Here is a 14250-nt window from a genome sequence, read left to right on the forward strand (position 1 = left end):
ACCAGACCCATATCTCAGCACCCCCTTTTGTTCCCTCCAGCGTCCTGCTTCCCAGGATTCCATCTCAGAGCCGTGGGCCACCCAGAGGGTCTTGCTGTGTGACTTTGGGGCTAGGGGTCCCAGCCACCCAAGTCCTGCCCGCCCTGTCCTGAGCCTCCTCTCCACCCCTAAGTGTGCAGCAAACCCTCAGAGCAGACGCGAGTAAGTTACAGCTGGAGGCCGTGTCCTTGTCAGCCTCTTCTTCCTGTGATGTCTCCCTCTGGCCTCGGTTTCCCCCTCTGAAATGGATGTGATCACAGGGATGATGTGGGTAAAGTGCCAAGTGGCCGGGCACGTTCCCAGGGTGCAGACGGGGCTGCCATCTTGGAGGACGACAGACCTGTGGTGTGGGGGTAGCCCCGAGGGGGCCCTTGATCCAGGCTGGGACACCCAGGAGGGCTTCCTGGAAGGGGCGGCAGCTCAGTTGAGACCTGAGGATGGGTGTGAACGCTGGAGTTTGATGGGGGTTAGGAAGGGTGTGTTGGGTAGTAGGACTGGGATGTACTCCTACCCCTGTGTGAGCCAGAGGGCAGTGGCGAGGGGCACCAGCCTGGCCCAGCAAGGCGCTGGGCATGCAACATGATGGGGTCAGCAGTTCTGAAGGCTGAGGATAGGAGTCTGGATTTTAATGGACATCGATGGGAGCCATGGAATGTTTGAGAGCAGAGGAGGGACAGAGTCAGACACGGCCACTCCCAGCCCCAGGGCGGTGGGTCAGGGCTGGGCTAAGGAAGGGTCCTGGGATAGGGGGAGGAATCCGGAGGGGTCAAGATTCAGTCTGGGGTGGGGACATCTGTGGCTTTGCCCTGGAGGGTGAGTCCACGGGTGGGCCAGCTTGGGGAGGGTGTACCGGGTCAGGGTGCCCGTGTTGCGAAAGGCCCAGAGGCCTGAGGCGGACCAGTGCCTCTTGGGGGCTGTGGTAGTCTGTGGGAAGGGGCAGCAGGGTGGGCCCAGCGTCACACCCTTAAGGGTGGAGTTGGCAGCCGGGGCACCTCGGAGGTCGACTGAGAGCTGGCCTCTGGCCTGCGATCTTCGCCCAGCCGGGCGGCCTCCGTGCTGTGTGCCCCTCACCTTACAGCCGCCCCTCTCTGAGCTCACTTCCTCATCTGTCAAACAGAAGGACGCACAGGTAGCATTTAAGAGGGCTCGGCACACAGTGGGGACACCCAGCTGGCATTGCCCATTCCTCCCTGTGGGGCTGGGCTTGGCTCCCTATCCGCCCCTCCTGTCCACTCCTGGCTGCGGGGGACCCCTGGGGACACAGCACCCAGAGCGTTTTGATGGTTAATTAAAGGCGGCTCCCGTGGCTGGTCTCAGCCCATTCTCGGAAGGTGGTAGGGCGGGCCCTCCCCGGCCCCGCCCTGAGCCCTTTTCCTGGGTGAGGTGGGGGACATTGAGGCCCCAAGGGGGAGAGGGGCTTGGCTGGACCCGCTTTGAGGCCACCAGTGACTACAGAGGTGTTTGGACTCTCCTTAACACTTTGGTGACACAGGGATCCAGGAAGCCTGGAACCCCAGGTCCTGCCTCGAGGGTCTCTGAGGCCTCAGAAGAGGGATTCTGGGTAGGAGGAAAGTCTCCGGGTGCAGGAGGGAGGGGATAGGGGGGCGGGGGAGGTTGTGCGGAGCTGGGGACTCTTCCCTGGTTTCCAGCCTTACCTGCTGCCCCTGGCCGTGGGCCATGGGCCGTGGAAATCCCTGGCAGGTGGCTTGTGCCCGTGAGCCCCCCCCCCCCCCCCGGCCAGGGCAGACCCTAAGGTGGGGGCAGGGAGAGGCACTGGGGTGTCCTCAAGCCTCAGGGGACAGCCTCGTGCATGTGGCACGGAGCCTGTTTGCTGCCCAGGCCTGGGTCATAATTGCCCCTTTATGCTCCCTGCTCCGCGTGGGTACACGAGGCCGGCTCCGGGATCTCGTGACCCGCACCCTGGTGACCGGCCAGAATGGGTATCTACCCACGCCCTGTTATCTAGGCCTCGGAGCCCCCAGAGGCAGCCCGGAAGCCTGTGCTGGGCCCAGAGAGGATCATCCGCTTTCCTCAGATCACACAGCGGCCAGGGAAGGACACGGTCATGTGTTTAAACGTGGGCTCTGGACCCAAGGTCCCACCCAGGGGCCTGGGGCGAGTCCCCGCGCCTCCGTGAGCCTCAGTTTTCTCATCTGTGAAGGGGGGGGGGGCACCTGCCTCCGACAGGCAGCCCCTGCCACGGAGGCCGCTCTCGCTGATGGCCCGGCGCGGTGGGCGGGGCCCCTCCCAGGGTTCTCCTCCCTCCCTCCCCCCCCCCCCTCCCCAGAGCCCAGCCTCGTTTGCCATCTGAGTTATTTTCTGCGACTCCCACGGGTGGCTGCTTCCTTGTTAACGGCCACACCATCTCCAGGAGCTTGGGGTTGCCGCCTCAGTCAGCCCCAGTGCACCTGCCTCAGTTTCTTTTTCTTGACAGGGGCAGGATTGGCGGCCCAGGGTGCTTTACCGCAAGAGGGGCAGGGAGGAGGCTCGGTCAGGTGTCAACCCGGCCAGCTCCCTCCCAACTCAGAGCTGCCAAGGGCTCCTTCATGCCCTGTGCGTCCAGTCCATACCTACCTCTCTGCCCAAATCTCTCCCCTCCCTCTCCTAGGATCTCTGGGTTCTGTTTCTTGCCCTTCCTCGTGCTGTTCCTTGTGCCGAGACACCCTCCCTGTTCCCATTCGCCCTTGATTTTCAGCCGAGTGATAGTAAATGTGGGCAGCGGGCATAGCACATGCAAAGGCCCTGGGGCAGGACCATACCTGGCACGTTGGAGGAATAGTAAGGAGGCCCGCGTGGCTGGAGCAGAATGAGGGAGGAGGGAAGGACAGGGAGAGGATGGGGCTGGACCGCGTGGAGGTGGAGGAAGGGGTGAGACGTGAGCAGAGACGGGCTAGCGTTTGAAGGCAGAACTGATGGGACTCGGTGATGTTTTTCCTCGACCCCTTGCAGGAGACCCCACCGCCAGCGCCAGGGGCCCGCCTCGTGGCAAGTTCCTCGGGGGGAGGGGGGGGACGGGGGCCCGAGGGAGCCTGGAACCTTGTCCCTTCCGTGGGGCGTGTGGCGCTCCCCTCCCCGCCTCCCACCCCCCCTTCCCGCTGTGCCGTCCGGGGGGGCCCTGGACGCCCCCAGGGCTGCGCCCTCCCTCCTGCACGGGCTGGCGGGGCAGATTTGGAGGCGCCCGTGCCCGGATTAGCCCCGTCCTGCCCAGACGTTGAGAAGGCGTGGGCCCTGCGAGGCCGGGGCTCTGGGAGCCAGGGGGTAATTAGGGGCCGCCCTGTTCTGAAGGCGGCTGCTCCTGGAGCCCCTCCCGGGCACGGGGCCCGTCTGGGACCTCTGCGCCACGCCTGCATTCGCGGGGGGGGGGGGGGGGGGCAGGCAGAGGGGGAGAAGGAGGTCACCCTCCCGGGGGTCCGTGGTGGGCCTAGCAGCCCCGAGTTTGAGCCCCTGCCCCTCCCCCGGGCAGGCTTTCTGTGTGGCCTCAGTTTCCCCAGAGGCTTTCCGAGGGCCCGCCCAGCTGACCCATGTTGTCTGGGCCGGAGGCCCCCCCCCCCCACTCAGGCGTGACCAGCGGTGGGCAGCTGGCTGTGGGCGCTTTTCCCCACCTGGGGCCCCCACCTTCCTGTTCGGCCCCTCTTGCCCACGGCGGGGCGCACAGGGGACGGGGCTGTGCCCTAGGCTTCTCTTTACCCACCTGCCGTGTGTCTGTGGTGAGGCCGCGTGCCTGTCTGCGCGTCCGTCTGGTTGACGGCGGGCACACGTCTGGGTCCGGGGTGCGCGGGTGCCACTGGCCCGGATCTGACCCCGCTTTTCACGCGGTTCGAAGGCCCGCCCGCGACCCTGTGCGTGTGTGTCGTCTGGCTCTGTGCGTCTGAGGTCTGATTCTGTGCCTGTTTCGTGGCCCGCGTGCGGGTGTTATTTGCCCGACTCCGCGCGCGGACCCGTCTCTGTCGCCTGACTGTGCGAACGCACGTGTGTCTGGGGTCCGTCTGTGGCCCGTGTGCAGGCGTCCTTCGCCCTGTCTGGTCTGACTGTGTGCAGGGCGGGCCCCCCTGACCCTCCCCCACCCATCCTGGCTTCCCCACCCCTGACCCCGAGCCGTGATCAGATCACCACCAGCCCGGCCTCCTCCTGGGGCCCCTCTGGGGCCGGGCGAGGCGACCGCAGCTGGGTATTTTGGGAGCCAGAATCACAGGGACTTGCCCCATCATTATGTGGCACCTATCCCTGTGGTCATGGCCGGGACCCGCCCGGGGCACGGCCCGGGGTGGGCGTGGGGCCGACCCGGCCACGGGGGCCTCATCCTTGGGCCCCTCCCTGCCTCTCCCCGGCCCTCTGCCCTGGCTCTGGCCAAAGCGGAGAAGACTGGGGAGGGGGCTTTGTGACCAGGGACCCTTCCACCCTGGAAGAGCTCAGATTCTGGGAGGAACGGATTCTGAGCGATGCGCGTTCGCGTGTGATTTGCACCCTGGGGTGAAGGTGCGGAGGACGGCCTTACTCACGTCGGAGGCTGTGGGATGTGAACCGGGCGGCGGGGGTGGGGAGGGGAGCTTCTGGAGGAAGTGACAGCTGAGCTGAGACCTGTCACGCAGCCGTGGGGGGACAGCAGAGGCCACAGCAGGGCCAGGGCTCGCCCGCGGGACTGAGCCTCCGTGTGGCTGTGCCTCCGTGAGAGGAAGTCATAGCAGAAGCAGCTTCCTCTGGGGGCAGCGGGAGCCGCGGAGGCGTTAGAACAGGGCAGGGGGCAGGGGCCGGCAGGTGGGTGGGGGGACGATCTGTCTGGGGGCTGAACGGGGCCGAGGTGGGGCGCCCAGTCGGCCAGCAGCACCAGCTGGGGCCTCGTCTTTCCGGAGGCCCAGCCTGGGCGGGCAGGAGCCGGTGCTCGGAGCGCGCCTGGAAACTGGTGTTCGGTCCTGCCTGGGGGCTCGGCGAGGCTCTGAGGTCCGGGCTCCGTCGGGGGTGGGGGGTGGGGGGGGGCTCACCTGGGATCAGGACTCAGCCAGCGGCCGGGGGGGCCCGTCTCAGGCCGCTGGGACGGCCGCGCAAAATCCCACAGGCCCCGTGGCTTACGAACAGCAGCCCCGTGTGTCTCACGGTTCTGGAGGCTGGGAGTTCAAGATCAAGGGTCCTGTGGCCCCGTGCTCACGAGGCAGAGGGGCTGAGGGGGCCCTCTGGGGTCTCTTCTAGGCGCTAATCCCGTTCCCGAGGGCCCCACCCTTGTGACCAAAGGCCCTGCTTCCTAACACCGTCACACGGAGGGTGGGTTTCAGGGCGGGGATGTGGGGGGACACGCACCTTCCTTCTGCCTCCCCAGCGCCCCGCGACCCCCGCCCCATTCTCCCGTAACCCTTTCCCCCAACCCCATGACCCTCCTCTCCTCCCTCCGCCACGAAGGCCCCCCGGATTGCCCCTGTCCCCTCTCACGGCGCCTCCGTTGTCTCTGCAGACGCTGTCCCGTCTGACGCTGAGGCCTCTTCGTGAGGGACCGGGGGGCCCGTCGCCCTCCAGGGCGGAGGTCGGAGGTCGCAGGCGGCTGCCAAGCATGGTGCCTGCCTGGGGCCCCGGAGTGGCCTCCGTGGTCGGTCCCGTGGGCCTCCTCGTGGTCCTGCTGGTCGGAGGCTGCACGGCAGAAGGTAAGCGCCCCCTACGGGTGTGCGGGCGTCTGAGTGTACACGTTTGCGAGTGGACGTGTGTCCCCGCCTCCTCCCCGGGGCCTCTGTGCTCCACGAATGAGGCTGCCTGAAGCGTCCACTGGACCCCGGTCCTGGGAGGTTCGGAGGCCGGTGATAACGATGGCATAAACAGCAATACCGGTAACGACGATGTCATCGGCTCTGTGCCGAGCCGGGTGCTAAATACACACTTGGCCTGCTTAGAGCTGAGCGTGCTGGTTCTATGACCTTCCACAGGTGGAGCCAGGGGAGGCTTCTTGGGAGAGGGGGCATTGGAGCTGGGGCTTTGTGGGTGTGTAGGAGTTCGCTGGTGGAAAGAGCGTTACTGGTGAAGGTGCGAGCACGTAGAAAGGCCTGGAGGTGAAGAAAGGGGCTGGTGTCGCTGGGGGCGGGCGAGGCTCCGGTGTTGGCAGTCACGTGGAAAGAATGAGGGTCAGCCCTGGGCCCGACACTAAGACCCGGCCTACCGTCAGGGGCCTAGAGGTATCCGTCAGGGCAGCAGGAAGGACGCAGGGATCTGCGGTTAGTCTGGGTGCGAGTCCTGACTTTGCCGTCAGCTGCTGTGTGACCTCGGGCTGGTGACTCAACCTCTCTCAGCCTCCGTTTCCACCCGAACGAGACTCAGACACGTCCGCGTCCCAGCATTCTTGTGGCAAGGACGCACAATAAGGCCCCGTGTGCTGCGTGGCACGTAGTAGGCCCACGGTCCCATGTTACCACGGGCGCGGTAATTACTGCCGCCGGGCGAGCACAGAGACGCGCACGCTTGCCGCGTCTGTTTGTGCTTTTCCTTGTTTTCGTGTTGTTTTTTTAGCAAATGTCGAACGAACGCATTCAGATCAGCCACCGCAGCCTGACGGAATGAACGCTGTTGTCACTGTTCCCGTCGTACAGATGGGGGAACTGAGCCACAGTGACGTTCCGTGACAGCCAGGAGGTGGCCAGGCTGTGTTTTGTGAGAGCCCCGGTTTCCTGACTGTCAACACCACACTCACCGCCTCCCCCCCCCCTCCCCCCCCCCGGGCCAGTAGCTTCCAGCCACGGCCGGGCTGTGATCCGTGATGCATCTGGTCACTTCCCAGGACCTGTGCCTCGCTGGGCTCTGTTTCCGGTAGTGGAACATTCCAGCAAGCCGAAGGTGCTAGGTGTTTGAGTATTTCATTCATTCGTTCGTTCGTCCGTTTACTTATTTTTGAGAGAGAGCGAGAAAGATCACGAACGTGGGGGAGGGGCGGAGAAAGAGGGAGACAGAATCCCACGCAGGCTCCCTGCTGTCAGCACGGAGCCCGACGCGGGGCTCGATCCCGTGAAGCGTTAGGTCACGATCTGAGCTGTAACCAGAGTCGGATGCCCCGTGACCGAGCCACCCAGGGGCCCTCATTCACGTGTTTGATGCCGGGTCAGCGTGTTCCCTGGGGCGGGTGTCCCGGGCACTGTCGGGGGGGGGGGGGGAGGGTATAGCAGCATCCCTGGCCCCACCCACTCTCCGCCAGGAGCCCCCCACCCCCACCCCCAGTTGTGCCGACCACAGGTGACCCCAGGCAAGAATGCCTCGCCCCCAGCTGAGAACTGCGAGTTTTACTTATGCGAGTTGAGTAAATAACGTGGTTTCTGCTTTGACATCCTGCCGCGGTGGTTTTTGCCAGCCTTGGGGAAACTGGGGCTGCCAGAGCCAGAGACCCGTTGTGGTTGAGGGGGGCCACGGCATTTGGGGACTACCCTGGCCTGGGTTCACGTCCTGGCTCTGTCGTGTGCCCACGGCAGACCTGTGCTCTCCCTCATTCGGTGTGTTTCTCATAAGCACCTACTGTGTGCCGAGCACTGGTTTAGACGCGGGACAAAAACGTCCCACCCCTTCCCGGAGCTCATCATCTAGTGAGGGAGAAGCACTGCGTCTGTTGGGTGGTGGACATCTGGGGATGTGGGTGTGAGAGGAAGGGTGGGGGCTGCATTTTAAAGGGATGGGGGAACATCAGGGAAGGAGGTGGCATCTGAGCAGAGACCTAAGGGAGCTGAGAAGTGCACCCTGGGGGCATCTGGGGGCGGGGGGGGGGGGGGAAGTGTCCGAAGCAGAGGGAACAGTATGTGCAAAGGCCCTGGGGCAGGACCCAGGAATGTTGGAGGAAGCCCGCGTGGCTGGAGTAGAGTGAGCGAGGGGGGGACAGGGAAGAGGGGAGCGCCTTGGGGGCCTCAGAGGGGACTTGGGGCTTCTTCTCCGGGAGAGTGGGAGTCCTGGAGGGCTGCGGGCAGAGGAAGGCGGCACCTGGCTCGGGTGCTCACGGGCGCCCTCTGGTGGCCGCCGCCGGGAGCACAGACGGGGTGAGGGCAGGGCCCAGGTGACTGCGTTGGTCCCAGGGAGCAGGTGCACAGTGTCACCCAGGTGGGCAGCTGGGGCTGGCTCAGGGGGCGCTCCGTTGGTGGGCCCTGGGTCGTTATTGCCCTGTCACTTGCGGTGTCGCTCCTGCCCGACCCTCAGACCCAGATCTTCCTCCCCGAGGCCGAGGCATCTTGCCCCCGGAGGCGGGTCTGCTTCACAGGCGCTCTGTCCTCTGGGACCCCGCATGGGGGGAGGGGGGCTACAGGCACCGTGATCTGTGCCGCCAGCTCCAGGGAATGGCCCCGGTCCTCGGGGAGCCACTGAGGGTGGGGGCTCTCAGGCCACAGAGGGCCCACGTGGGCAGCGGGAGCCCCCAGCCGGCTCCAAGAGGAGCGAGTTGTGCCCCAGCAAGGGCTTCTGGTCCTGCGGGGCCTTCCCAGGATGCCGTGGGGCAGGCCCAGGCGGGTTGGAGGGGCCCGGCGGGTGGGGTCTCTGGCTCTGGTCCGGCTTCTGCTCTGCAGAACCCGAGCTGGAAACACAGAACTCGGGCCGGGGCATTCTACGCAGCCTCCGTGCTGTTCGTATCACCCCCCCTGACCCTCAGGTCTCCTCGTGGGTGACACGGAGACGCCGAGGCGCTCTCGGTCCCGAGGACCCACCTCCCTGTTCGTCGACGGTGCTGTTTCCAGGGGCCGTGGGCCGCGCGGGCCCCGGGTGGGGTCCCAGGAGCTTCTCGTCCATCCCAAGCTGGGTGACCCCGAGCAGGTCTCACCCTTTCTGAGCCTTGGTTTTGCCTCTCTGGGTCCCCGGCGAAAGCATCACGCTGGGTGTCCCCTGTCCCGGGACGGACGGCCGCACCCGAGTGCCTTTCTTGTGTCGGGGGGGGCCCTTTGCCAAGAGGAGGAGGGGAGGGTTTGTCCAAACGGGAGACTCCAGGCGTCCACACGAAATGTTCGCGTGGGGGCGCGGCGAGCAGACAGGTCTCTTCCAGGCTGTCTGTCACCCCAGAGCTGCCTGGGGGTAGCCTGGGAGGGCGTCTGCCCTGCAGAGGGGGGGCTCAGGTCAAGAGCCCCATTTTCTCAAGGGTCACCGGGGAGTGGGGGCGGCCCCGTGCCCACCCTGCCGAGTGGCACGGGACCAGGTATCTTGGCCCAGCGTGGTCAAAGCTGTGAGGGGGGACGCCCAGGCGGCCGTGTGCACAGAGGAGCTCCTGACCCAGCCCGTGGTAATCTGAGAAGGCTCCCCAGGGGAGGTGCTGGCCTAGGGGAGCGTGTCCGGGCTCATCAACGGCTAGCTGGATGCCTCCTGCAGCCCACTTCCGCCCCTCCTTCCAGGGGCTCCCGAGAGAGGATTTCCCCAGAAGTAAGATTCCTGCCCCGGCCACAGTGACTTTCCTCCGTGACGCTGGCTGGGGACACATATGGCCCCAGTCATGGTTCCCGAGGCTTGGAGGAGGGGTGGCCGAGGCCGTCAGAGCCAGGGAGGGGCCGGCCCAGCCCCGGGCTCAGCAAGGAGCAAAACATCTGAATCAGGCCCACGGCCTGGAGGCGATAGGAGCCTAAGATGTGTGCCTGTGGACAGAAGGACCCCGGGTTCAAACCCGGGTGGTGTCGTCTGGGCCGTGTGACCTCACGGAAGCTTCTTAGCCCTGAATCCACACGAGATGACGAACAATCACGGCTTCGTGGGGCTGCACACGGTGGCCAGTTTCCAAGAGATGGCCGCTAAAGTCCCACACGGTCACATCAGGGGGAGCAGAGCTTTGAATAAGGGAGGCGAGGCCACTCGGGCCACTGGGATGGGCACCCCTTGTTCAAAGCCTCGCCTGAGCCGTGGGTGGGAGAAGCCGGGGCCTGTGGGCACCAAGACTGGGCTCCCGAGGCCTCCTTGAGCTGCTTCAGGCTTCCAGGCATCCAGAATTTTCCAGGCGAACCCACGTGGGCCTCTGCTGTTTCCTTTGATCTCGGAGGCTTAGGGACCAGGGATTGCTGTACGTAGCTTGAGGCGGCCCCTTGTCTGCTCCTCCTCGGACCCCAGCCTTTTGCTTCCTTAATATTTTTCTTGTATCAGCTCACCTTTTTATCCAAATCTTGCGGTTTTTTTAGAATATGCATGTTTTGGGGGAGAGTACAAGCAGGGGAGGGGCAGAGAGAGGGGGACAGAGGATCTGAAGGGGGTTCTGTGTTGACGGCACAGAGCCTGACACGGGGCTCGAACTCACGAACGGTGAGATCGTGACCTGAGCCAAAGTCGGATGCCCAACCGACCGAGCCACCCAGGGGCCCCTCAAAATCTTGTTTCTTAAGAAATCCTTTCTGGGGCGCCTGGGAGGCTCGGTCAGTTAAACGTCCAACTCTTGGTTTCCATTCAAGTCCTGATCTCACAGTTCATGAGTTCGAGCCCCACATCAGGCTCGGGATTCTCTCTCCTTCTCTCTGCCCCTCCCGTGTATGTGCACTCTCTCTCTTTCTCTCTCTCTCCGAATAAAAAGTAAACTTAAAAAATCATTTCTATTTGGGGTGTCTGGGTGGCTCAGTCGGTTAAGCATCCAACTTCAGCTCAGGTCATGATCTCATAGTTCGTGGGTTCGAGCCCCACGTCGGGCTCTGTGCTGACAGCTCAGAGCCTGGAGCCTGCGTCGGATTCTGTGTCTCCCTCTCTGTCCCTCCCCCACACATGCCCCGTTCCCGCCCCCCCCGCCTCAAAAATAAACATTTTAAGGGGCGCCTGGGTGGCGCAGTCGGTTAAGCGTCCGACTTCAGCCAGGTCACGATCTCGCGGTCCGTGAGTTCGAGCCCCGCGTCAGGCTCTGGGCTGATGGCTCGGAGCCTGGAGCCTGTTTCCAATTCTGTGTCTCCCTCTCTCTCTGCCCCTCCCCCGTTCATGCTCTGTCTCTCTCTGTCCCAAAAATAAATAAAAAACGTTGAAAAAAAAAATTAAAAAAAAAATAAATAAACATTTTAAAAAATTAAAAAAAAATCATTTCTATTTATCTTTAAATAGTTGTAAATCTCAAAAAGGTAGCAGGTCGGAAGGGCTTCTCCCACTGTGTCCAGCCGCCTGGTTTCTCTCCTGGGGCGGCCCTCATATCTACACACGCGCGGGCTCCCTTTCCCCGCCCCATTTCTCTTTGGCCCTTTTTATGTTTCTTTTCACGCAAACAGGAACATCCGCTGTCCTTTTTCCCACGCGACAACATCTGTCCCTTGCTGTTCCTTCCCTAGTAGCGAGAGGCGCACCCTGGTCCCAGGATACGTTCAGCCGGTCCCCTTTTGTTGGATACGGACGTTGTTTCCCGAGGGACCTTGCCAGCCGGTCCAGCCCTGGAAGCTGTTGGGAAAAGCCTCGGGAGTAACTGAATTCGTTGAACGAGATACATTGTAGCATCGCTAGGAGAGGAAATCCATTGTCCCTTTGGGCCATTTGGAGGTTACTGTGAAAAGTCAGTAAGAAAGAAAGTAATGGCCATGTACCTCCACGGACACTGTCACGTGTCCAAGGGGCGGAGCTGAGGCTGTGGACGGGGTTAAAGACGCAGCAGGCCCCGCCTGAGACCTTCCTGGAGAGACTGAGTCCGTCAGATCAGTTGTGAGCCAGCCCGTTTCACGGCTCGGCCCGGCCGCCGGCTGGCCGTGCGTCGAAGCAAAGGCCTTGCTTCTCTGTGCCTAAAGTTTTATCGTGTGGGGACCGTGGCGGCCCCGGCACTCAGCGCTGTCCGAGGGTGAAATGTTGCGGAGCTAGCCCCCTGCATACACTAGGCGCCCAGTAAGTGCTTGCTGTGCTGGTTGTCAGCATCTTGGGCCTCGGGAAACCAGACCGCCCTTTCTGAACTTCTGCTCCCAGCGCTGACCCCTCTTGTTGGGACGGACGCCTCCCAGGGACTGAGAGGCTGGAGCCCCGGGTTGAAAATGCGGGCTCTGACCTCACATGCCTTGGTCACCCGCTGCTACTCCGCTTGGTGCCTCACTTTCCCCACCTGCCCAGCAGGGATCAGACCAGTCACCTCCTTCCAAGTCTGTAGGGCCAAGGACCCTCCAGGGTTTGGCCGGGCGCCACTGGGGGCCTCCAGGTGCCAAGTCTCAGGACCCCAGAGTCTTGGGGGAGGGCTCCCCATCTGCCGTGTCTCAGGCACACATGGGAGCGTGTGCGGCTGTGGTCTCGGGGGTGGGCGTGGGGAGGGCGTTCGGACTCAGCGTTTCTCTGCCTTCCTCCTTTCCGTCCCCTTCCCCGGGGCCCACGTGGTACTTTGTGGCTGGGTCGGGGATAGAGGGCACGTCTGTGTGGCCCCGTGGGGTCCTGGCCTCCTGCCTGGGCCCGCCACACCCCTCCTCTTCCTGCTGTGTCTCCAGAGCCCCCCAGGTTCATCAAAGAACCCAAGGACCAGATCGGCGTGTCGGGGGGCGTGGCCTCCTTCGTGTGTCAGGCCACGGGCGACCCCAAGCCACGGGTGACCTGGAACAAGAAAGGCAAGAAGGTCAATTCACAACGCTTTGAGGTGAGTCTGGGGTGAGGGGAGACAGTCGGGCAGCAGAGCCCCCTCCGCACGCGGGGCGGCCATAGCTCGGCCACAGACGTCGCAGAAATATCTCCCAGGGGTCACAGGGGCGGCCACCGTCCGTGGCCAGAGCAACTGTCCCCCCTCCCCTCCCCGGCCATGTGTCCCCCGCCTGCCGGCTCAGGGAGGACCCCGCCAGGCCGGCCCTGCAGGCTGTGTGCTGTGTGGCCTCAGGCAAGGCCCCGCCCTCTCTGTCTCATCTCACGCACAGGATCAGCCACACTTGTACATGCGGCATGATTCACGCGCCTGTCGCGGACTCCCCTGTGCCGCTCACGCACCCACATGCCCACACGCCCTCCTGCACGTCCCCGGGCCCAGTCTCTGCCCGTGGCGCATTTGTGCACAGGGTGCCTGTGGAGGACGCAGGCCCAGCCCCTGTCCCGGTCGTCGGCCTCACCTTTGTCCCCTCGCCCGCGGCAGACGATCGAGTTTGACCAGAGTGCGGGGGCCGTGCTGAGGATCCAGCCGCTGCGGACACCCCGGGATGAGAACGTGTACGAGTGCGTGGCACAGAACTCGGTCGGGGAGGTCACGGTCCATGCGAAACTCACTGTCCTCCGAGGTACTGGCCTCCCGGGGGGGCGGGGGGGGGGCGGGGGGGGGGAGGGACAAACCTGAGAGAAGAAGCATCGAAAGCCTTGCTTTGGATTTGTCTCTTTGGGGCATCATGATGTCCCTTCCCCAGCCTGTCACACCACCGGGGTCCAGAGCCTGGTGGGAGGGATTTACTGAGCCTTTGCAGGAGAGCCGTGTTAAGGGACTAGCGCTGTCACCGTTCGTCATCTCGGTCTTGCCCCTCTGATTACAAGAGCCTGGCCCACCTCAAACTGGTTCATGTAACAAAGGGAATTCGTCGATCCGTGTCATTAAAATGGCCACGCTGTGGCCGGCTTCAGGTTCAGCTAGATCCAGGAGCTCGTACGGTGTTCTTAGCCCTCACCCTCCCTCTGCCTCTGGGTTTGTCTTCTTCCATATTGACTGTATCCTTGGGATTCCCCCCCATCTGCTCCAGGCTCCGGGGCCACCACCGCAAAGAGAGGACGGGGTGGCCCAGGATGACTGCTCACCGGCCCAGCTTGGGTCGGATGACTGTCCCCGAGGAGCAGATAGTCTGCTTGGCAGAGTTCTCCCTAGAGTCCGGGGTGTGTCTGCCCACACGGGCAGGGTCAGTAAGGGGCGGTTCCCCCAAAGGAATGGACGGGCACAAACAGGTACCCTCCCCCCCTTCCCATACGTTCACACAGATCCTTCGGGAACCCTGCTTTGCTGGGCTGTTTTCTAAGCCTCGTTCGGGGGGGGGGGGGCTGGGGGCACCAGGAAATCACTATCTCCTTACAAAAAGCCTCCTCCTTCAGACAGCCTCGCCACAGACCCCCCCCACCCCCCACCCTCTCTCTTCTGCCCGCTCTGTTGCAAGGTGGTTTTAGCCTCTAGAGCTGTGTGGCCCCGGGCAAGTTAATAAACCCCTCTGAGCTGCACTTCCTCACCCCCCCAAGTAGGGAAATGACGCTGGCCGCAAGGGGTAGCTATGTGAACCAGGAAGGAGCGCTTGGCTGACCAGTTACCGGGCATCATTCTTCTCACTCCGGTGCTCAGCAGGCGGCTGCCACCAGCCCCCCTGTGCCCCTCGGGTGGGTGGGTCCTGCCTGTCGCCTACAGGGACACCC

The 14250-nt window shown here is 63.7% G+C and overlaps 1 protein-coding gene across 9 annotated transcripts in view; it reads left to right on the forward strand.

Annotated features, from left to right (window-relative positions):
* The window catches only part of PTPRS (protein tyrosine phosphatase receptor type S), a 97151-nt gene that overhangs the window by 29832 nt on the left and 53069 nt on the right, over window positions 1–14250 (forward strand). For all 9 annotated transcript variants that reach the window (XM_058728334.1, XM_058728336.1, XM_058728335.1 and 6 more), the window contains exons 2-4: window positions 5483–5669; window positions 12375–12520; window positions 13004–13145. In XM_058728334.1, the coding sequence (XP_058584317.1) occupies window positions 5579–5669; window positions 12375–12520; window positions 13004–13145 (379 nt within the window). In that variant the 5' untranslated portion in view covers window positions 5483–5578. The remainder of the gene's footprint in view (window positions 1–5482; window positions 5670–12374; window positions 12521–13003; window positions 13146–14250) is intronic.

Source organism: Neofelis nebulosa, chromosome 4 (genome assembly GCF_028018385.1).
Source record: "Neofelis nebulosa isolate mNeoNeb1 chromosome 4, mNeoNeb1.pri, whole genome shotgun sequence".
In the NCBI taxonomy this organism is placed as follows: Eukaryota; Metazoa; Chordata; class Mammalia; order Carnivora; family Felidae; genus Neofelis; species Neofelis nebulosa.